Genomic DNA, 23,039 nt, shown 5'->3' on the forward strand with positions numbered 1-23,039 from the left:
GTCAGACCATCAATAATTACATTGTTTCTTCGACTCTGATTTTCCAGATAGTCCATTTTGGATATGATGTCTTTGCTTTCCGGGGTCATACCCTGAGTGGGCAGGGACTGGAATGACTGGAGCTGTGATTCAAATGAGCCAAGTTTCTTCTCCATCACTCTCAAGTCATCAATTTGGGCTTGAGAGAACTGAAGGCTGGACCTGACCTCATGTACCTCTTTCATAATGCCATCAATTCTAGTGGTTGTAGATTCCATGATGAGCTTGGTAAAGGACATGAAGTTTGACTCTTGCCTGTTAAGCATTTCCACATAGAATAATTTCTGTTGATCCATCATTTCTTTCACATTTTCCATAGAGACATAGTCCTCATCTTGAGTAGAGATGTTTTGTCTTGTTTTGATCTTGCGAGGGGACATGCTTACCCTCTGTAGAAGTTGGTATGAGGATTTTGACAATGGATAGAAGACAGTCAGGTAGGTTGGATGGTGGTAGAACAGTAGGCCCGGATTCTTAATCCATCAAAAATCTCTTTCGGTGTTAGTCATCCACACTTCAGCAACTCTTCTCTATATATGGCTTTAAAATATGATAAAAATAGCTTTGTATGCTTTGAAAAAAGTATTTAAAAGAGTCCAGAATCACAATAAAACATTTGGATGGCTTGTAGCCAAAAATTGCATGCTGCTGCTAGACCCTGGCTAGGAATCGATAGAAGCCTCGCATTTTGTGAGCGCAGAGCACGAGCGGGCGAGTATCGAGAGATGAGATCGGATAGATAGAGCGGTACAAGCCCATTTAAAATTTTGTAGGTGAGGAGTAGCACTTTAAAGTCAGATCGGGATTGAATAGGAAGCCAGTGTAAGGTGGACAAAACTGGTGTGATGTGATCAAATTGTCTAGTTTTAGTTAGTATCCGTGCAGCCACATTTTGCACGAGTTGAAGATTTTTGATGCTTGAATTAGGTAGGCCTGAAAAAAGTGCATTACAGTAGTCTAGACGTGATGAGGCAAAAGCATGAATTAGGGTTTCAGCATCAGCCAACAAATCTGACTTCCTTTCAATGCTTATTCCGACATCTCCTTTACAGCCTTTTGCAAACTCCACCCACAAAGCCACAACTCTCCCAATAGTCGATCGTGTTATCAACCCTCTGCATCCCTCTTCTACCGGACATACCATAGCTTTCCATCCTCGTTGTTCAGTTTCTGCTGCCAAAATTGCATATCTAAGCTTTTTCCTTTCATAAGCCACGTAATCCTCCCAGGGCTCCATCAATCCTATAAAATAAACTATTTGCTGACTTGTAGACCATAACAGTGCTACATATCTCTTGTGGATGGAAGCATATCAGAAGCCCCTATCAGGAATTTTATACGATCTTCCTTCATACTCCACAGGTCCAGCTAAGCTTCCTCTTCTCTATACATTTCCAATTCATCTACTGTCCTTGCTTAGCCTGGGCCACAACCTCTGTACACCTCACTACTTCCTCTTGTTGACGTACCTGCTCCACTACCAGCTTCCTCCTTTCTGTGGGACCTGCTTTCCCTGAGCTGAGCCTTAAGCCCCCCGGCCTTTTTGCACCTTACCTACAATGTCTGTATGCCTCATTTGCTTCCTGTACTGCCTGTCTTGGGTTACATTTCCAAGATAATGGCCACATCAACTTAGGGAATAAACCGAAAGGCAAACACCACAACTTAAATCGCCTGGAAGTTCTGACTTCTCTATCCTTCCTATCCCCTCAACAGTGTCTTTCCTAAGTTGTTCAAGCTGTTCACTTTCATTCAACTCCCTATTATACCACCTACCCAAACTTGTCACTGGCTTGCCCATTATAGATGGAATTTCTTCCTCATCTCTGTAAAACCTTCTCTCTATTACCTTCCCTCTGGTCAATGAGATGCTTCTCGAATTACCAGGCAGCACGGTGGCACAGTGGTTAGTACTGTTGCCTCACAGCAAGAAGGTCGTGGGTTCAAACCCCAGCAGGGGGGCTTTCTGTATAGAGTTTACACGTTCTCCCCGTATTTGCGTGTTTTCGAGTTTCTTCCGGGTACTCCGGTTTCCTGCCACACCAAAAGACATGCATGCTAGGTCTTCTGCCATTTCCCTTGTCCCCGGGCACTGCACTCTGTGGCTGCCCACTGCTTTAATAGTTAGGATGGGTAAAATGCAGAGTATGATTTTCCTCAAGGGGATGAATAAAAGTACAACTTAACTTAACTTTATTTTCATTCTAGCCCACTTGAGATTCTCATCTAACTTCTCTCGTAACCTTTTTGTACAAGGTGATCAGCACTGTCATGCCATCCATGTTAAACAGAAATCCAGAACTATTTGATTGCACTGTAAAAAAACGGATTTTATATGTCTGCACATTTTATGTCTATTCTATTCTACTACTTATTGCACTACACTATTGCACTATTTTACTCTGTCTATTCTATCTTACTCTTTTTACTATTGTCTGTTTTTTAAACTGAATCAAACCATAAACAAGGTGGCCTGTTGGGATGTTAGATCTTAACACATTGAGTGCCAGCAGGGGGCGCCAGATTTAGCGCTTGAATGCCAGCCTATCCTATTTTCCGATATTTCATGATTTTTGCGGAGCTATTTCTATATTCTATATTATGGCTATGTGTCTAATACGCCCGTCGCTTATCAATGACTTGCTTGCAGTCAACATGTACGAAACAGATTGTTTTTTCATCGGTACATTTCCGTTTTATACCGTTTTGAAAATTTCCAAAAAAATATTAAGATTCTGTGATAATAGCTCTTTAGTGGAATACACAAAAACACGTTGTCATTTTTCTGCCTATTTATGAATCGTTTTCAAATAAACGCTAGATTATCGATAGTATATGTGTACTTGTGTAGAAGCGGGCTGAAAAATCGATTATCTATTTCCTGGTCAGCGCTAACATCATACACACACACACACAGACACGTTGAGATATATGTGAAAAATACATCTGATTACCCAAAGACTGGTAACATAGATTCCTTACCTCGCATCAGATGTTCTGCAAAAAGATTATTCCATTTCCTGATCGCCATTCCAAATATTGATCGCGTTTATTGATCCAACGTTAGGTACTCGAAACACATATTCCACGCTGTTCTGAGGGTCCACAATGAATCAGATCGGCTTGGGTTACATGCCTGAGAAGTAAAATGTGGAATCCGGAATTTTTTTTTCTCATACATTTTCATTGAGTCCAATCCAATGCGTGCATTACCATCCGGGAGACGATAGAGGGCGGTATTTTCCCTGTTCGAGCTCATAGACAGTCCCAATGGTAACGTGAGGCTAGATTGATGAAAAATGAATGGATATCGCTAGGGATGTCCCGATCCGATCACGTGATCGGGATCGGGGGGGCGATCACGTGATTTTCAGAAGATCAGGATCAGGATTTTTTTTTTTTTTTCTGGATTTATTTTTTTTTATTTTATTTAAAAAAAATATTATTCAACAAACATGACCATGTTCACGTCTTAAACTCATACTGAGGCCTTAGTTTTGGTTTTAAATTGCATATCATCATTCATTTATTTATTGTCACACAGAGCAGAAGAATTTTGCCAAAATAAACGCATTTCCTTTGATTTAATTATACATCCGCATTTCATTGTATACTTGTATGCCGTGACAAATAAAACTCTTGACTTGAAAAATACATCAAATGATTTATGTCAAGGATGAGGGACAACCACTAGTTGCAGAACTTGCAGTCACCTGATTTTTACAGACGATGGCGCCATTGCTCTCATGAAGCAGCAGGTTGGAGGTAGAGCTGCCGCGGTATCGGTATTACCGCGGTATCGCTGTTACATCATGCCCACCGCAGCGTTGGGCTGAATACCGGCATCACCGCTGTTTTTTAATATATTATTATTATTATTACGCTCTCGTTGGGCTTGCGGCTCTGCAGATATACCCTACTTCTCTGTCGAGATTCCAAGCGACCCTATTGGGTACCAGAAAAGTCACATGAAACACTGCAGACCACTGATTGGTCAGAAGAGATACGCGTCACATGCTTGGAGCATCTTGCAGCGCTTTTACTTCCTGAATCTCAGCCACCACAACACGGCTAATAGTACGTTAGCTCCCACCGGAGACCGGAGTGGATTACCGACGCCGTCGCTCCTCAGGGAACGAGGCATAATGATTTTACTGCAACGAAATGTTATAATAAAAGCCCTTCGTTCTATACACTTGTCTGATTGAAAACTTTATTAACAGACCGCAGAATGGGTACAACTCGGCACGCTCTGAGCAAAGAAAGGAACTTAGATATTAATTGAGTAACGCTTGCCTTGCTATGGTCTGGTAAATACGAACGTGTAACTATACTAACGTTAATGCCACAAATCGAATGCCTTTGTAATCATAAGTAGTAACGTTATAATAATAAGAAGAAGAAAGGGTCGGGGGGGTAACCGGCGGGCGCGCCGCTACCACCCCTGCTCGCGACACCGTAGGGGAGACTTCGAATCCGTGTTTCACTTTTAATAACGAATGCGTGCATGCCGAATCCCAAACAATATTCATGCTGCAAAGTCATCCTCTAAAGATAGACATTTAGACTAGAGGCAGGCTATATGCTATAAAGAGTAGACTACAAAAAAAATGCATTCAAACTTTTTTTTTTTTGTGTGTGTGTGTGCGGTTATTACCGCGGCGGTAGGAAATATCTTGCAAATGTGTGCGGTAAGGAAAACATCAATACCGCGGCAGCTCTAGTTGGAGGCGGAGTTTTTAGATTACCGTAATTTTCGCACTATAAGCCGCACCTGAATATAAGCCGCAGCAGCTAAATTGAATGATGTGTACATATATAAGCCGCACTGGACTATAAGCTGCAGGTGTTTTAATGTTTAATTACCATATGTAATTAGCATTGGGACACAATACTGTCGGACAAATAACAAGAATTAACTGATTTACAAGTTGTATTAAGTTTAGCAAATAAGGGAACAGATAAATAACATTTCAATGCAGTCAAAAAAGCAATATTTAGATTTGTCCATTTTCGGGGTTTGGTCATGTTGAGTCACATATAAGCCGCACCGTTATATAAGCCGCAGGGTCGAAAAATGGGGGGGAAAAGGCGCGGCTTATAGTCCGAAAATTACGGTACTCCGGTTGCAATGCCTCGCTTGAATGAAGTAAACTTTTCACCTGGATAACGTCAACATTCAGGGTGAATGTAATGTGAGAAATTGGGATGGGAGACATTTTTTTTTAAATTTTTTATATATATATTTTTTTTTATCGGATCGGGAAAGATCGGTATCAGTAGATCGGGACATCCCTAATAAAAGCAATAACGATTAAATAACGAGACTTCTCGTCATTGGCACTCAACGCATGACATGAAATAACGAGTTTCTCGTGGCTGGCACTCAAAGTGTTAATGTGAAAAACTGATTTTATATGTCTGCACTTTATGTGCTCATTTTATGTCTGTCTTTTTTTGTTGTGAAGCACTTTGAGCTGTAATTTCTGTATGAAAGGTGCTATACAAATACAGTTTTATTATTATTATTTATTATTATTATTATTATTATTATTATTATTATTATTATTATTATTATTATTATTATTATTATTATTATTATCCATGTAAGCCCTAATTGGTTGGAGGTGCAGCGTGGAGACGGAGTGCGCCAAGGTTGGCCTTAGGCTAAATGCCAAGAAAACCGAGGTCATAATGTATAACATCCTCCCGGATCATCCACCTCTAAGGACAACAGGAGGCTCTGCTCTAAAGGAAGTCGGTGATTTCAAATACCTGGGCTTGTGGGTCAACTCGTCCGAGCAAGACCTTAAAGTGAGGAAGGCGCTTGCGTGGAGGGCTCTGAACGGCATGACCAGTGTGTGGAAATCCAACCTCCCCCGTCAAATCAAGCTCAACTTCTTTCATGCAACAGTTGAGTCTGTCCTTTTGTATGGCAGTGAATGCTGGACCTTGAAGCCCACCCTGCAGAAGCCCTTGGATGGGTGCTACACCAGAATGATGCGTGTGGTGCTCAACATCAACAGGGATGAGCATGTCACTAATGCAAACTTGTATGGGGGGGTGCTAAGGGTGAGCGAGAAAGTGGCAGTCAGGAGAATGAGGCTGGCAGGTCACTGCCAGAGACATCATGAGATGCCAACCAGCAAACTTGTGCTGTGGGAACCAACACACGGGCATCGATCACGAGGACGTCCCACATTAACCTACGTGGACGTACTCAGGAGAGATGCGGGAACAGAATGCACCGGCGAGCAAGCCAGATGCATGGAGGATCGGGATGACTGGAAGCACCGATGGAGGGCCCGTCCGAGGACAACCTAGATAGATAGCAGCCGAAGTATTGATCAATGCGGCCAACCCACACTCCCTCTACCAAGCACTTCTTCCTTCCCTGATGCATTCAGAGGCCTTTTACTGTTGTTACTTTCTGCCACAAGGACAGATCTGGAGCTACATCCCCGCCCTCTGGCTGTATATTTAATATTTTAGAATGCATATCCCGGACTGTGTTTTATTCTTTATTCGTTATTCTTATTTTTATTCTTATTCATGACTTTTGTTCATGACTACCTAAATGTTTACTGTTTACTGTAAGCGATCTGTAGTGCTGAATTTCCCTCGGGATAAATCAAGTATTTATATTCTATTCTATTCTATTCTATTCTATTCTATTCTATTCTATTCTATTCTATTCTATTAATGCATTAATCATCGCTCATCCAACTCATAGTCCTGTCTGTTCCCTGGTTTGTAACAGTGTAATCTGCCTCTGACTCATCTTTTCCCCACCCTTGCTCTCACAGACACTAGGGGTATTTTTCCTGTATTTGTCATAGCTTTTTTTGGGTGCAGCGAAACTATTTACAGTCTGCACCGCCGCTGTAATGGAGTGCGAACCCATGCCTTACCTGATGGGGTCAATTCCCTCTGTGCTTTCCCTAGTTGTCATCTGCTCTATTCACAGCAGTCACTAGCTAGTGACTAGCCATTTTCTTGTGTATAGTGTATATATGTCTTTGGTTACTCTGAGTCTCCAGGTATGTGATTAGTCTTCTGGCTCGATAGCTTCTGTGCGTGCATGCTTTGAATTTCTCTGCGATCACGGCCGCTCGCCAAGACCAAACCAGCACGCCTTGGTCCTGTCTTTTCCAAAGCTGGAACTACAAGGAAAGGAATTAAAAAGAGAGCACTGACAGAAAGAGAGAAAAGTGCATACATCTTATCAGATAAATCAACCCGTTTCTCCTCCTGCCCGCAGACAATCAAATTGGAGAGAAGCGTGGAGAATCAAGCAATGTTCCCTAGATTACCACCTGCAATTTACGATTAGCTCTCATTGGGTGAAAACATGTACTTAGGCAGCTAGTTCTGTTTCTGAAGACCTCATTCAAAGGTCTTGTATCTGGAGGAGTGGTTAAGTGGAGTGAGTGGGGACACAATACCCTGCAATAGCAACGGCTTAATCGACCTGGCTCCTCTGGTGCCCTGTGAACCAGAATGGCAGGCGCTTTGCAGAACGTTTACTGTGCTTCCCCATTCAACGTACAGCAACTGCATGCACCATGGAGCATTCCTGTGTCAAAGCCACTGATGGACACAATAATGAGCTCTAATAGGCTCCACCACTGGGCATTGAGGCCCACACCGCTTGAGTCAGCAAGTCGCCAGGTGTTCTTTTGCTGTCCCACATATTGAAAAGGTGTTTTGAGTGAGATGTCAAGGCAAACAGAGTTCACTCCTCTTTCATCACCATTTAAATACCTAATCAAATGAGGAAAAATATTTCAAGTAAATGGTTTTATTCCTTTTTGTACACTGGTCATCTGATGGTAAATGGTAAATGGTTGATGGTATCCTCCTCGCCATGCTTGATACAGTCTATTGTCAACTATATTTAACCAGGCAGGGATTATATGAAATCATTGCAGACCAGTGGATAGTTCAGGCCTTCTCATACCCAGGGGGCTTGGAGCGGCCCATGGCTCGGTGAAGACAGGTGTCTTATCACACAGCTAATCTTGACCTGAGGGTTAAGGGCTGACTGAAGCTAAAGCTAAATGCAATATCCCATATTGATGTCATATCTCTTCCGGGCCTGCTTGCTTCTCAATTCACTGAACATCTGCGCTGGCCATATGTGAGGTTAAAGGCGCTATCTGTTGCAGTTACCCATTCAGTCGATGCAGTTCCCTCACTTCACTTGCATTAAGGCAGTGACACAAAGAAAGTCATTATACGCATACATGCTTCTCAGTTTATACTTCCTCCCTTAGCTCCCTCCCACCACATGCAAGTGAGCTTACATAGACACACAAACACACAGACACATAAACGTATGTGCACACACACACACACACACACACACACACACACACACACACACACACACACACACACACACACACACACACACACACACACACACACATAAACGTATGTGCACACACACAAATGTATGTGCACACACACACACACACACACACACACACACACACACACACACACACACACACACACACACGTGCATGCATATTTTTGCTAACCTCTAGCATACCTCAGTGGAGGCGCTCCTTGCGAGCCAGGCACGGTGTAGATTCATCAAAGAACGGGGACATCACCTTCAGTGATTTATATTTCCCTCCCTAGCCAACACTTAAACCGCCATCACTTACTCCGTCGCCCTTGTCCCAGAACAGAGCCCTTGTGTAGCTTACCTCAGCCCAGGAGAGAGAGGGGAACTATTCACAAAAACAGATGGCAGCCACAGCTTCAGTCCAGCTAAGGTGCGAGAGAGGGGGGGCGGATGAAAACTATTTATGCTAGTCTGGGGGAAAAAGAGGCTGTGCCCCGAAATGGAAAATTCTAGTGTGTGGGGTATTTTCAAGCTCCAACATAACTCAGCATGGAGGAGGAGACAGGAGTGATGTAATCCGCGAGGTAATCGCCCCTCGTGTTGCTCCACGTCTCTTCATTAGACCCCATGCTGTCTCTGACACAACGCCCCAGGTGCTGCATGACATGCCTTGTGGAGGCCATTTGGCTTCCCTATCATTAATCACTTTCGCAAATCAGAAAGGTGCTAATTAGTCTAATGAGGTGATGTAGGGCGTGGGGTTGTGTGGGGGGGGGGTCAGGGAGGGACACAGCTCTTACTGAAGCCATTTCTGACACCCGCTCACACACGTGGCCCACCTTTGAACCATACGCTCTGCTGAATGCAAAATACCGTGTGTGCATATTTATGTGTGCGTGTGTGTGTGTTTGTTTGTGTGTGTTTTTTGTTTGTGTGTTTGTGTTTGTGTGTGTGCATGTGTATGTTTGTGTGTGCATGTGTGTAACCAATGTGTTATCAAGATCCTTTGCATATTTCCAAATATATAAATCTGTGAATTATTGTGTGTGTGTGTGTGTGTGTGTGTGTGTGTGTGTGTGTGTGTGTGTGTGTGTGTGTGTGTGTGTGTGTGTGTGTGTGCGTACGTGCGTGTGTGTGTGTGTGTGTGTGTGTGTGTGTGTGTGTGTGTGTGTGTGTGTGTGTGTGTGTGTGTGTGTGTGCGTACGTGCGTGTGTGTGTGTGTGTGTGTGTGTGTGTGTGTGTGTGTGTGTGTGTGTGTGTGTGTGTGTCTTGACTTGGGTCTATAGTTGATTATACGAGGGCTGTTCAGTAGGCGGTCTTTTAGCAATAATGGCACTAGACGACCCCCCCATAACCATTTCCTCAATAAATGCCTGGAAATAGCTACCAGAGGACTCACCACAGTGACATCATACATGTGGCATTTAACAGGGGATAATATAGAATAGATACATTTAGATTTTGATTGTGGCAGATGATGATGGATTGTGTGCTGTGTGTGTGTGTACGTTTGTGTGTGTGTATACACGTGTGAATTTGTATGTATGATGGCATTTGCTCAGTACAATGTGTGCTTGCATCTGTGCATCTGTTTCTCTTTGGTTTTGTGTGAATATGTGTCCCCTGTTCACATTACTCTCACTCACTCACTCACTCTCTCTCTTTCTTCCTCTCTCTCTCTCTCTCTCTCTCTCTCTCTCTCTCTCTCTCTCTCTTTTTTCTCTCCCTGTGCTTTGTGCTGCAGCCAGCTGCATACCCCAGTGCCAGAATGGAGGAATGTGCCTCCGGCCTCAGCTCTGTGTCTGCAAGCCTGGTTCTAAGGGCAAAGCATGTGAGCAGCCAATGCCCACCTCCCCTTTCCCAGTCCTGCCTGGCAATGGACACACCAATGGACACACCAACGGACACACCAACGGACACACCAACGGACACACCAACGGACACACCAACGGACACACCAACGGTCACACCAACGGTCACAACAACGGACACAACGTGGTCCCCCAGCGTCCAATACCTCAGCAGGTGCCCCCCCAGGGATACGGCCCCGTCCCAGTTCCGGTTAGCAACATGGCCCAGATGAGACTAACCGTCAAGCAGTCTCCACAGATGGTCCGACCTCAGTACATCCAGCAACAGTGAGTAGTGTCTAGTATTTGAATCACTGACGACCTCCGCCACCAGGAATCTGAGAGACGTTCTGATCTGCACCACTCCCACTCAGAGTCACGACACCGAGGCAGTTTAGGAAATCTGGTTCAAAGATGTGTCACTCTCCAGCAATCTGGGTTGGCTTCCCAACACCCTCATAGTTTATTAGGAGTAGAGTCACAATAGCGTTTCCTGTCGAACACCAGCTTGAGGCTGGCGTGACGGCTCATCTGTTGATAATCATACAGTCAGGCTGTCTGGTTCTTCAGTCAGTGTCCCATAGGATGGTGACTGGTGATCCGTCTCACCAAGCCAACACTCTCCATGGCAATTACACTCATATGAATAAAGTGAGTTATTTTATTTTTATTTAATTAAATGTTTTACTCAGATCCCCCTGACGTGTAGACTGTTATTGTGGTGTATCTAGCCAGTACACTCTCATTATCGCCATCCATCAGTGTGATAGGTAGAATTTCTCCCAGCATTTTTAATGAAGTACAGTTGAAATGCCACTAACTCCCGTTGCGGTTAGCTATCGGTTTGTTTTGCCTGTCACTACGGCAGACGGCTGGAAAATGTGCAATAGTATCAGACACCCCTCCTCGTCTTGTCAAGGCTGATCGGAGTGAACGCAGACTCAAAATAAATCTCCCATTTTTCAGCCTGAATGTGGGGCAACATGTTGATGGAAATGTCCAAAATTACCTGACAGTGTTTCCAAGAAATGTTGGCATGCATTAGGCCCGGCGCCGATATTGATGAATGATATTTAAAACATTAATGAATACTTTTTATGTGCTGTGTTTTTTACATGCATTTGCTGTAAAACGTCATGTTTTTTTTTAATGCGCTGCTCCACCGAGTGTAATTGCTAACAGATCCGTGTCCTCGAAAGCTGCTCTCAATTTTCAGCAGGGATTTATCTCTTACTGCGAGCTCTTCTCCCATCGCTCACGGCAACAGGGGAACATGTCATCTGATAGGATGAAAAAATATTGCAATAATCTCCGGGTCAATAACTCATAATCAGATCAGCTAGGCATGCACAAGCAGCGGGGAGAGCCAGATAGAAATCTTAATTTTGCAAATCTTGGGTGCTTTCGGATAATATCTAAATATATATATTTTTTCTCCTCATTTTCAATTTTTCTCCCATCCCAATTTCGTATTGCCAATTCTCCCCTCCGCTGTCTTGAACGTTGCTAGACTATGCCCCCCACTGGTCGGTTCTAGTGAGGATAGAAGCCTTGCATCACGTGTCCCCTCCGGTACACGAGGAGGCAGCCTGTCGCTTTTCACCAGACAGCGCGGACTCTCAGTGGCGAGGAGTAACGCGTGGGAGGCTCACGCTGCCCCCGATACTTCCTGTCTCTGCTGTGCAGGCGTCCCCCAACCGACCTGTAGGAGTCGCTGTCCACAACATCCAATCCCCACCCATCGACTTCCACCCGCTGACTCTGCCAAATGAGCCAGTACGACGGCCGGCCCAAGTCGAAGGCAATGCTGAGACTGGGATTCGATACCGGAGTCTCTTGCATTGGAGACGAGCGCAATCTCCGCTACGCCACCCAGCCGCCTTAATATCAAAATATCTTGATATTGCATCTAGAAAGATTGCCCGGTGATACAGTATTTTAACACCTATCGTTACTATTACTGTGTAAAACCACCAGGTCTTTCCCCTTAGGGACTAATGCATAGCACACCTGCATCTTGAAGAGACGGCCTATTCCCATGCCTTTTTGACCCGGGTTAGGCCGTGGTTTTGCAAGGACATAATGGGTCATGATTATCACAAAAAAAGAAAAAAAGATCATCTCTAGTTTAAATTAGGGTTAGGATTAAGGTAATGGTTAGTTGTATAAATAGCCACCCTAGAGGTGAAACGCCGTGAAAATAGAGTCCCGCATCTTGAAGTTAGGTGTCAGATTGACCTTTGACCTCACCGAAGTAGAGACTTATCATTCCTGTTTGAACCACTTGTTCAAACTCTCTCCAGTGGCTGGTCTTTGAAAGTCTAACCACCTCTTGGCGAAGAGCCACCAATATTGCAGATACACATGAAAAGAGAGCGAGACGCGGCCAAGAGGAGGTGTTTTGTTTGTGTCAGTGTGACGACGAGCCATTGCACTGAAATAGGGCTGGGAGGACGTACAGTATACACAATGTGAAGGTATACCGTCATGGATCCATACAAAGTTATGGAATTTTTACTATACCGTCATCAACGATATATACTGTATATATATAAGGGCTGACCCCTATTAGTCTAATAGTCGACTAATCAATCGAAAGGAGCCGTAATCGACTGCCAACCTCTTAGTCAAATAAAAAAAAATAATAATAATAAAATATTATAATAAATAAATAAAAAATTTACTTAATTTTTTTATCATTCTTTCCAAAAGAAAAGAGGCCTAGAAGCGTGGCTAACGCTAATGGCACGCATACCAGAGGCTAACTGCCTAAGAAAACAGGCACAGAGGCACTGAAAGAGGATTTCACCCATCTAATGAACACACTAGACTAGACAAATATCAAGATCAGTGGACCAATTGCATGCTTTTGCAGAGGACAAGAAGCCTTCCGTTGACTCCTTCAGACATTAAGCACCCCCACAGCCCAAATGGAATGATACAAAAATAAAAACTATATATAAAAAAATTTAAAGTAAATCTGCTAATTTCGGCCAATCATAGTCGACTATCCAAATCCTTAGTCGGGGACAGCCCTAATACACATATATATACATGTGGGGTGCTCCTGTCCCTCTCTCTCGCCCTCTCTCTCGCTTGCTCATTCTCACGCTCGCTCTGTCGGCACCCGCGCTATGTCAACCCGTTTGAGGAAGTGTTGGTATTTCCACTCGCTCTGTTGTTGAGCGAATGGTTGCGCTACAACCATAGAGGGGGCGTTAGTTATGCAGATCAGCTCCTTGCTACATAGGATAGCGAGTCAAATCAGAATGGCTTAGTTCACTGGGGAGAATATTGTCTCAACTGAATTGGAGCAATCCGCCAAAATTTGAATTAGAGACACAGACCCCATTGATACAAACCCCCATTGCTAGAAAACAATGCTAAACACTGGAAAAGGCCATTTATAAGACAGGGGACCTTAACTGTTTCAGCGGCAATGACGAAAAAAGTCGGGTTATCTCACCGGTGGTTGAGCGCCAATCACGAGAAAAGTCGGGTTTTAATCGTTATTTCTTTTATTTGCTATATCCATTCATAATTCATCCATCCAGCCTGATTTTATCATTGGGAATGGCTCTGAGATCGCAAACGGCCAATACCGCCGCCTAACGCCTTGCGGCCGGTATTGCACATCATTGGAATCCCTCTGGCTTGGGCTGTGCATCGATCTAAGAAGTCCGGTCCGGGTTTTCCTTCTCCGGCATGAGTAACGTTTATAACACATGGATTGGGGACACTGGAGCACCGTGGATTCATGTGTTTTGGTGCATAAACGTTGGACAGACGGCGCGATCAATATTTGGAATGGCGATCAGGAATTGGATTATTCTTTTTGCAGTACATCAGAGACTAGGTAAGGACTATATGTTACCAATCTTGCATTGATCCGATGATATTTTTTCGCCACAATCGCAGCGTGTGTCACTCTGTAATGTACTGTGTAATTTAAGCAGTTGGTGGCGCTCAAAGCATATTAACCCCCCCCCCCCCCCACCCTTTCGTGTGTGCATGATGAAACATAATACCGATAATCTAGCGTTTATTTCAGAATGATTCATAAATCAGGCGAGACATGGCACGATTTCTAAGGAAATGCATTGAAGCGCTGTTTGCTGGAGTTTCTTGGGATTAGACAGGAGCACTCTAAAACTATACTCATATTCACCACGGTATAAAATGGAAATGTATGTATGAAAAAATTATCTGTTTTTTGCATGTTGACCGGAAGAAACTCACTGACAATCAACGTGTTTATTAGATCCATAGCTATAATATTTAATATAGTTTCTAGCCCTGCAAACACTGCCATGTATCTCTATTCTTTAAAGCGCTGGCCTTCTTACCACAAGGTAAACAGCGACCTCTAGGCGCTGATTGAGTTAAGCTAATCTAAAAAAAAATCGTTGCAGCTGTATGAGATTTTCAGATCGAAACTGGATTCAAATATACCATTTTGAACAGGAAAGCACCACGACAATTGTATTACAAAAAAGGGACACCAAATAGATGCAAAAATAAATCACACATTAAAATATAGTGATATCATATTTTTGAATTACATATCATATTTTACAGAGTTGTCAGTGGCGCGTCCAGTGCACCAGCACGGTTCTAGGGTTAGACAGACACATGTGGTCTGCACGCAGTTATAAGATGTGATGAAGAGTCTCCCCTTCATCATTTCTCTTCCAACACATAAATCACAGCAGACAGGCTAATGCTACTGTAACGGCTATCACCACGGTTCAGCTGCTGGGGTCAGACGGTATGCGCTGAGCGCCGAGGAGCTTTACGGCAGTGAACCTCTGCTTCTGCTAACCTTTTGAGCTGTCAGAGAGGAGAAATCGGGTGATGGATAAGGTGTGTTGCCATTCAGAATAATGCAATTTCCCTCCAGGAGAGAAGATAAACATCAGGCTTGTTATGGTATTTGTGCCAGAGAAGGCTCATTATAAGACAGAGAAGGCCCCGTTCCGTAAGATGGGGGGCCTCAGTAGCTGACCTCCGTGGAATCCTCCAGATGGTGGTCGTTCATAAGCCAACACAAAGTGATTTGTTGGCAGACCTTGGTCAAAAATATATTCAATATATATATATAATTTCAAATATTTGAACTAGCTGAGGTGTGCCTGATTTATCTTGCCAAACACTTTTAAACAGCCTAAAATGTGTAGCTTCATCCTGAACTGTTTGTGCTTTAATACTTACCAGCTGACGCTGACCGTATGGCAAATAGAGCCTGAGGGTTACGGTCTCACATAGGATTTAGGTTATTTTCTTGAAATAACAGGTGTGTGTGTGTGTGTGTGTGTGTGCGTGTGTGCGTGTGTGCGTGTGTGCGTGCGTGCGTGTGTGTGTGTGCGTGCGTGTGCGTGTGTGTGTGTGTGTGATTGTGGGGTATGTTTAGTGGTTAGCGCCTCATCCATATAGTACTGGTCATGGCCGAGGAGTTAAGACAAACCCTTGTGCTGCCAGAGGGAAATTACTTTTTGTTTTCACTTCATATACTCGAGGGAAAAAAAGAAAAAGAAAACTAAACGAGAGGAACGGAGAGAAGGGGCAGCGCAGGTGACTCTATATAGCCTCTTATTCCAAAAGCTAGCTGGCTTTACCATGTAAACGAGAGGCCCCATCTCTCTGTCTCCTCCTCAGACCTCCATCCACAGCAGGAAGGCTTAATGATACTCAGTGACACCCATACTGTCAGCAGTATTAATGTGTTTGAATGACCTGATAAGTATTTGTGAAATTCACTTATTTGCCATCTTCCCCAGAGTCAAATGAGAAGATTGATATCATTTTTTTTTTTTTTTTAATTTGGCCATTCCCCTGGCTCTTTTATACATTTATCGAATTTATTCTGGTCAAGGATGACCGACAGAAACAGGCTGAAAGGGTTCAGATGGGGGGGAAGACACTCTGGGAAAGGCACGGCTGCAGTCCGGGATTCGAACTCGCTAAACCCCAGATCCGTGACGAGCACGGTTGTCCCCGGCGCCGAAATGGCACTCGCGGTACGTGGTGAGCTACTGGAGCTCCCCCGATTGATATCACTTTCATCTCTGTGCGTCCATTAGCCCCAGAGAGAGGTCCAGGTGCATGCTAGCCTAACTTAGCACAAGGACTGGAAGCAGTAGGGAGCAGCTAGCCTAGTTCCATCAAAAGCAACGGTCATACAGAGATGCAATTGATGTTTGTCTGATTCTGGGGAAGATGGCAAATTAGTGTATTTTTCCCAAATATTGGAGCGTTCCTAACAATGTGCAAATATATGTTGTGCCATCTAGTAAAATGATGGAGAGGATCTGGCTTTGGCTAATGAGTGTGGTATTGGGTGTATACTGTATACACTGCAGCTGAGGCTGTAGGCATGACTGGCATAGCCAGCTGCCTGAACTCGCACTTCTGTGGTTTGTTGTGTCCTGACCCCTTGGAGAGGGCTGGGGAAACATGTCAAGTAGATCCTGTGAGTATAGTATGAGATCGCCCCGGTTTTTGGACTGGGTCAGCGATGACAAGTAATGGCTGTTTTAGGGGGTCTGTCTCTCTCTGACTCTCGCTCTATTTATATCTCTCGCCCACTCTCCTGTCTGCTCAACCCCCCTCTATTTTTTGGAGGAAAACCCCCCTGTCTGTGTGTGAGTAGGCTAAGCTACGTGTCACCCATCCCACCCACCAACCCACCCGCGCAAGTGTAGCGCAACATTCCCCTTTTCACACATGTTGCCTGTTGTCCAAGCCCTGTTTGCACTAGTATTACCTGGGGACCATGGGACTAGTATTACCTGGGGACCATGGGACTGGTATTACCTGGGGACCTCAGGACTAGTATTACCTGAGGACCTCAGGACTAGTATTACCTGGGGACCTCAGGACTAGTATTACCTGGGGACCTCAGGACTAGTATTACCTGGGGACCTCAGGACTAGTATTACCTGGGGACCTCAGGACTAGTATTACCTGGGGACCTCAGGACTAGTATTACCTGGGGACCTCAGGACTAGTATTACCTGGGGACCTCAGGACTAGTATTACCTGGGGACCTCAGGACTAGTATTACCTGGGGACCTCAGGACTAGTATTACCTGGGGACCATGGGACTAGTATTACCTGGGGACCATGGGACTGGTTTTACCTGGGGACCTCAGGACTAGTATTACCTGGGGACCATGGGACTAGTATTACCTGGGGACCACATGACTAGTATTACCTGGGGACCACAGGACTAGTATTATCTGGGGACCATGGGACTAGTATTACCTGGGGACCACATGACTAGTATTACCTGGGGACCACAGGACTAGTATTACCTGCGGACAACAGGATTAGTATTACCTGCAGACAACAGGACTAGTATTACCTGTGCGAATCGGCCATGTCTGCAATTTGTGAAATAAAAATTCCAGTGCAAAGTACCTACCATATTTCAGCAAACACAGATGTCATCTCATAATGTTAGACCCAAATCGGTCATTTGGGGTTGTAGGTTGTTTTTGCAAAAGGTCATAGTAAAATCAATAAAGGAAGGTTTTAAATGCATTTTCAGTGCAAACACCAAATCAATCTGCTTCACCTCAGCATGAAGATCGATAGTCCTACAGTTCCTGAAAAACATATTTCCATCCAAAATAGGTGCATCCAGTTCATTATTTCCCCCCCTGCTGGATTGTCATAGATTTGATTTATCGTTGAAAGAAATATTGAAGCACGATCCATGATTCCAGGCAGTGCATTTGCCGTTGTTATAAATTAGTTTGAGGTGCCATTTGAAACAATGATGTTTGGTCACACACCACAACAGTCAAAAAAAGTATGGGCGTATCCAGTTCAGTTCTCGGGACACTAGTCTTGTGCGAATAGGGCTTTTAATCTTCCCCCCCGCTTGTCACATACAAACTCTCACTCTACTTCTCCCTCTCTGTTCTTCATTAGTAGAATGGTTCGTGTTGACCCATTGTGTGTGTGGGGGGGTGAGGGTCAGGGTTTGGGGTGAGGAGTGGGTGGGGTGAGGAAGATGAGCTCACCTCTTTGCAGCGTCTGACTCAGAGGGAGAGCGACTATGGCAGGTCTCTCTCTCTCTCTCTCTCTCTCTCTCTCTCTCTCTCTCTCTCTCTCTCTCTCTCTCTCTCTCTCTCTCTCTCTCTCTCTCTCTCTCTCGGGCTGTGCTGTGTGAGCCATGAGCACACAGGCTCACTGGGAGGCTGCTGATGTCTAAGACCTTGTGTGTGTGTGTGTGTGTGTGTGTGTGTGTGTGTGTGTGTGTGTGTGTGTGTGTGTGTGTGTGTGTGTGTGTGTGTGTGTGTGTGTGTGTGTGTGTGTGTGTGTGTGTGTGTGTGTGTGTGTGTGTGTGTGTGTGTGTGTGTGTGTGTGTGTGTGTGTGTGTGTGTGTGTGTGTGTGTGTGTGTGTGTGTGTGTGTGTGTGTGTGTGTGTGTGTGTGTGTGTGTGTGTGTGTGTGTGTGTGTGTGTGTGTGTGTGTGTGTGTGTGTGTGTGTGTGTGTGTGTGTGTGTGTGTGTGTGTGTGTGTGTGTGTGTGTGTGTGTGTGTGTGTGTGTGTGTGTGTGTGTGTGTGTGTGTGTGTGTGTGTGTGTGTGTGTGTGTGTGTGTGTGTGTGTGTGTGTGTGTGTGTGTGTGTGTGTGTGTGTGTGTGTGTGTGTGTGTGTGTGTGTGTGTGTGTGTGTGTGTGTGTGTGTGTGTGTGTGTGTGTGTGTGTGTGTGTGTGTGTGTGTGTGTGTGTGTGTGTGTGTGTGTGTGTGTGTGTGTGTGTGTGTGTGTGTGTGTGTGTGTGTGTGTGTGTGTGTGTGTGTGTGTGTGTGTGTGTGTGTGTGTGTGTGTGTGTGTGTGTGTGTGTGTGTGTGTGTGTGTGTGTGTGTGTGTGTGTGTGTGTGTGTGTGTGTGTGTGTGTGTGTGTGTGTGTGTGTGTGTGTGTGTGTGTGTGTGTGTGTGTGTGTGTGTGTGTGTGTGTGTGTGTGTGTGTGTGTGTGTGTGTGTGTGTGTGTGTGTGTGTGTGTGTGTGGAGGCCAAAAGAGACGCTTTGAGGACTACACCAGGGACCTCCTGAATTAGCGGTCGGGAACCTATGGCTCGCGAGCCATATATGGCTCTTCTGGTGAAGGCATATGGCTCCCAGACAATTTTGAGTAAAAAAAAAATATTATTTTAGAATACTTGTGATAGTGTGTGTGTGTGTGTGTCTGTGTCTGTGTCTGTGTTTTTTAACAGGTGTTTGTGAGAAGCAGTCACTGACACCGGAGTAGAGATGCCTTTCATGGAATGTTTAGAATGACCTTTTTCCTTTTGAAAAAGACAATGGTTACTATGTGCAAAACAACGGTTGCTACTGTATATGTTGATATACAGTATGAGAAATATATCAACAAAAATGTAATCATTTGGTGTCTTATTACTAGCCTGAATGCCAATCTTTCTGGCAAATATTTTTTCTACTTTTACAATTCAGACTGTCCTTCCTTGTATCCACATCATCATCAGGCACTGCATTCTAACTGTCCTTGATGGTCTTAATTATTTTTTTTAATAAATGTTCGGAATTTGATCAGGCTTAAATATAGCTGATACCGATCAATAACGATCAATTAAAATAATTATGCCGTGATTGACTCCGATACCGATCCAATCGGAACTAAAGTCGTTAGACTACACTGGCCCAAACATCTGCATGGGATATTGCATACTATACAGTAATATTGTAAATAGCTCAGTGGTTAGGGTAGATGCAGAAAAAATGGTAATAGTTTAATTTCACATGTTTAAGTGATTAAGAAGTTATCCAAGTGAGTTTCTTCACCATCTCTATAGACCGCTGTGGAACTCTGGACGTACCGGTAATTATATCCAACAATAACATTCTGTGGACCTTGATGTGAACATTTTTGACAACCATGCACTGAGGGTAGAGCATGTTACTGTCACTACCGAGGTTAGTGAACCACTGAGGGTAGAGCATGTTACTATCACTACCAAGGTTAGTGAACCACTGAGGGTAGAGCATGTTACTGTCACTACCAAGGTTAGTGAACCACTGAGGGTAGAGCATGTTACTGTCACTACCAAGGTTAGTGAACCACTGAGGGTAGAGGAGCATGTTACTGTCACTACCAAGGTTAGTGAACCACTGAGGGTAGAGCATGTTACTGTCACTACCAATGTTAGTGAACCACTGAGGGTAGAGCATGTTACTATCACTACCAATGTTAGTGAACCACTGAGGGTAGAGCATGTTACTGTCACTACCAATGTTAGTGAACCACTGAGGGTAGAGCATGTTACTGGAGTATATAGCCATCAAGTGCCGGCCTTTCTTTCTCCCGAGAGAGTTAACGTCGATCATCCTGATCGGAGTGTACATCCCACCACAAGCAAACACAGGTGACGCGCTGTCCAAACTCCATGACGAGGTAAATAGAATCCAAGCAGCTAATGTTGACGCTGCTATTGTGGTTGTGGGTGATTTCAATAGCGCCAACCTGAGAAGAGTATTGCCAGACTTCTACCAGCATGTGACTTGTAACACCAGAGGCGGTAATATTTTAGACCATTGTTACTCGCAATTTAAATGTGGTTACAAGACCAGACTCATTCTGCCAGTGGATTTGGCAAATCTGATCATGCCGCCATCTTCCTCTCTCCGGAGTATAAACAAAGTCTCAAGCATGCGCCGGTAGTCTCGCGAGAGGTGCAGAAATGGTCTGTAGAATCAGAGGGCACACTCCAAGCTGCACTTGAATGTACAGACTGGGGGGTGTTCCGCGATAACACAGATAACATTAATGACTACACGGAGACAGTGCTGGACTTTGTTTGTACTTTGGTGGAAGAAACAATCCCCACTACCACAGTTAGAGTTTACCCAAACCAAAAGCCCTGGGTAGACAAATCCGTCCATGAGGCTCTGAAAGTGCGCACCTCAGCATACAACGCCGGGCTTGTGGCAGGCAACATGAATGACCACAAGGTGGCGAGATACAATGTCAGGAGAGTAATAATAGAAGCAAAAAGGCGCTACAGGAATAAAATTTAACTCCAATATGAACAGGCTGACTCTAGAGCTATGTGGCAGGGCCTCAGAACGATGACAGATTACAAAGGCACCTCCCTCAAGCTGAACAGTGACATCTCCTTAGCAAATTATCTCAATACCTTCTATGCGAGGTTTGAGGCTGGGAATAACAACACCAGCCTACAAGCCACTGCAATGGAGGGGGGGGGGCTGCTGATGGAGACTCAGTGTTCAGGGTAACAGAACATGAGGTGAGGAGGACCTTTAAGAAAGTGAATATCAGGAAGGCAGCAGGACCGGACGGTATCCCCGGCTGCGTCCTAAAAGTCTGTGCCGACCAACTGGCCCCGGTATTCACTGACATATTTAACCTGTCCTTGGAACAGGCTGTCATCCCCACCTGTCTGAAGAAGTCCACTATTATCCCTGTACCCAAAAAATCCAAGCCTGCTTGCCTCAACGACTACCGCCCTGTAGCTATCACCTCCATAGCCATGGAGTGCTTTGAGAAGCTAGTAAAGGGCTACATCGGCTCCTCCCTCCCCATCAACCTGGACCCCCTGCAATTTGCATATCGCCCCAACAGGTCCACGGAGGACGCCATAGCCCATGTGCTGCACACAGCAGCATCACACCTGGACAAGAGGCAGGGGAACTATGTGAGAATGCTTTTCATCGACTACAGCTCAGCATTCAATACCATAGTCCCCTCCAAACTCATAGCCAAGCTCAGGGACCTGGGCTTGAACTATGACCTCTGCCAGTGGGTCTTGGACTTCCTGACGGGCAGACCCCAGGTGGTGAGAGTAGGCAACTGCACCTCCTCATCCACATAGGGGCCCCCCAGGGCTGTGTTCTGAGTCCCCTCCTCTACTCCCTGTACACACATGACTGTGTGGCACAGCGGAACAACAACACAATCATCAAATTTGCTGACGACAGAGTAGTGGTGGGCCTGATCTCTGCAAACGACGAGAGGGCCTACCTGGAAGAGGTCAAGGTCCTAGCGGGATGGTGTCAAGAGAACAGCCTCTCCCTGAATGTCAGCAAAACAAAGGAGATGATTGTGGACTTTAGGAGGTCGGGGGTCAGGGACCACAGCCCCCTCAGCATCGACGGGGCACCGGTTGAGAGAGTGAACAGTTTTAAGTACCTCGGAGTCCACATATCCGAGGACTTGACATGGACCACACACATTGACAGTGTTGTGAAGAAGGCACGGCAACGCCTCTACTTCCTCAGGCGCCTAAGGAAGTTCCAATTCAGTCAGAAGATCCTTATCACTATGACGACCGGCGCGGCCCGGCGATTTAGGCCTCAGAGGACAGCAGAAAGTAAACAAACCGATGTACTTTCTAAGAGCTTTATATATCATTTATAGTATTGCTATCTATCCATTCTCATTGTCACTTGAGTGCATAAACCGTGCCTTCATAATGGCTTAAAGAAAATAAAAATCCATCAGTTGGTTGTCATTTTATAGCGTCGTGAATATAAGGTATAACGCACTTTTCGTCTAGGCTTTTCTGCAGGAAGCTAGATAATAGGCTAAACGTTGGCGCCGTTATATCAAATGCCATTTCTGCTGTATATATACGAATGAAATAAAACAAACTGCGTAGCATCCGCACTATTACAGAGCATCTATGGATGAAATGGGGGCGGCGGGGAACGCCGATTACTATTATTGATCCGCAATACAGTGCGTTCAATATAGCATTTTCATTGACCGATCACGTTACGTTATAAAACAATGTCCAATCCAGCTGTAAT

General features: G+C 44.8%; 1 protein-coding gene across 1 annotated transcript in view; it reads left to right on the plus strand.

The window, feature by feature from the left end:
• ltbp1 (latent transforming growth factor beta binding protein 1) overlaps positions 1-23,039 on the plus strand; it is a 339,149-nt gene that overhangs the window by 24,710 nt on the left and 291,400 nt on the right. The window contains 1 exon segment of the mRNA XM_084322133.1: positions 10,140-10,533. Coding sequence (XP_084178259.1) covers positions 10,140-10,533 — 394 coding nt within the window.

Source organism: Notolepis coatsorum, assembly GCF_963971535.1.
Source record: "Notolepis coatsorum genome assembly, chromosome: 9".
In the NCBI taxonomy this organism is placed as follows: Eukaryota; Metazoa; Chordata; class Actinopteri; order Aulopiformes; family Paralepididae; genus Notolepis; species Notolepis coatsorum.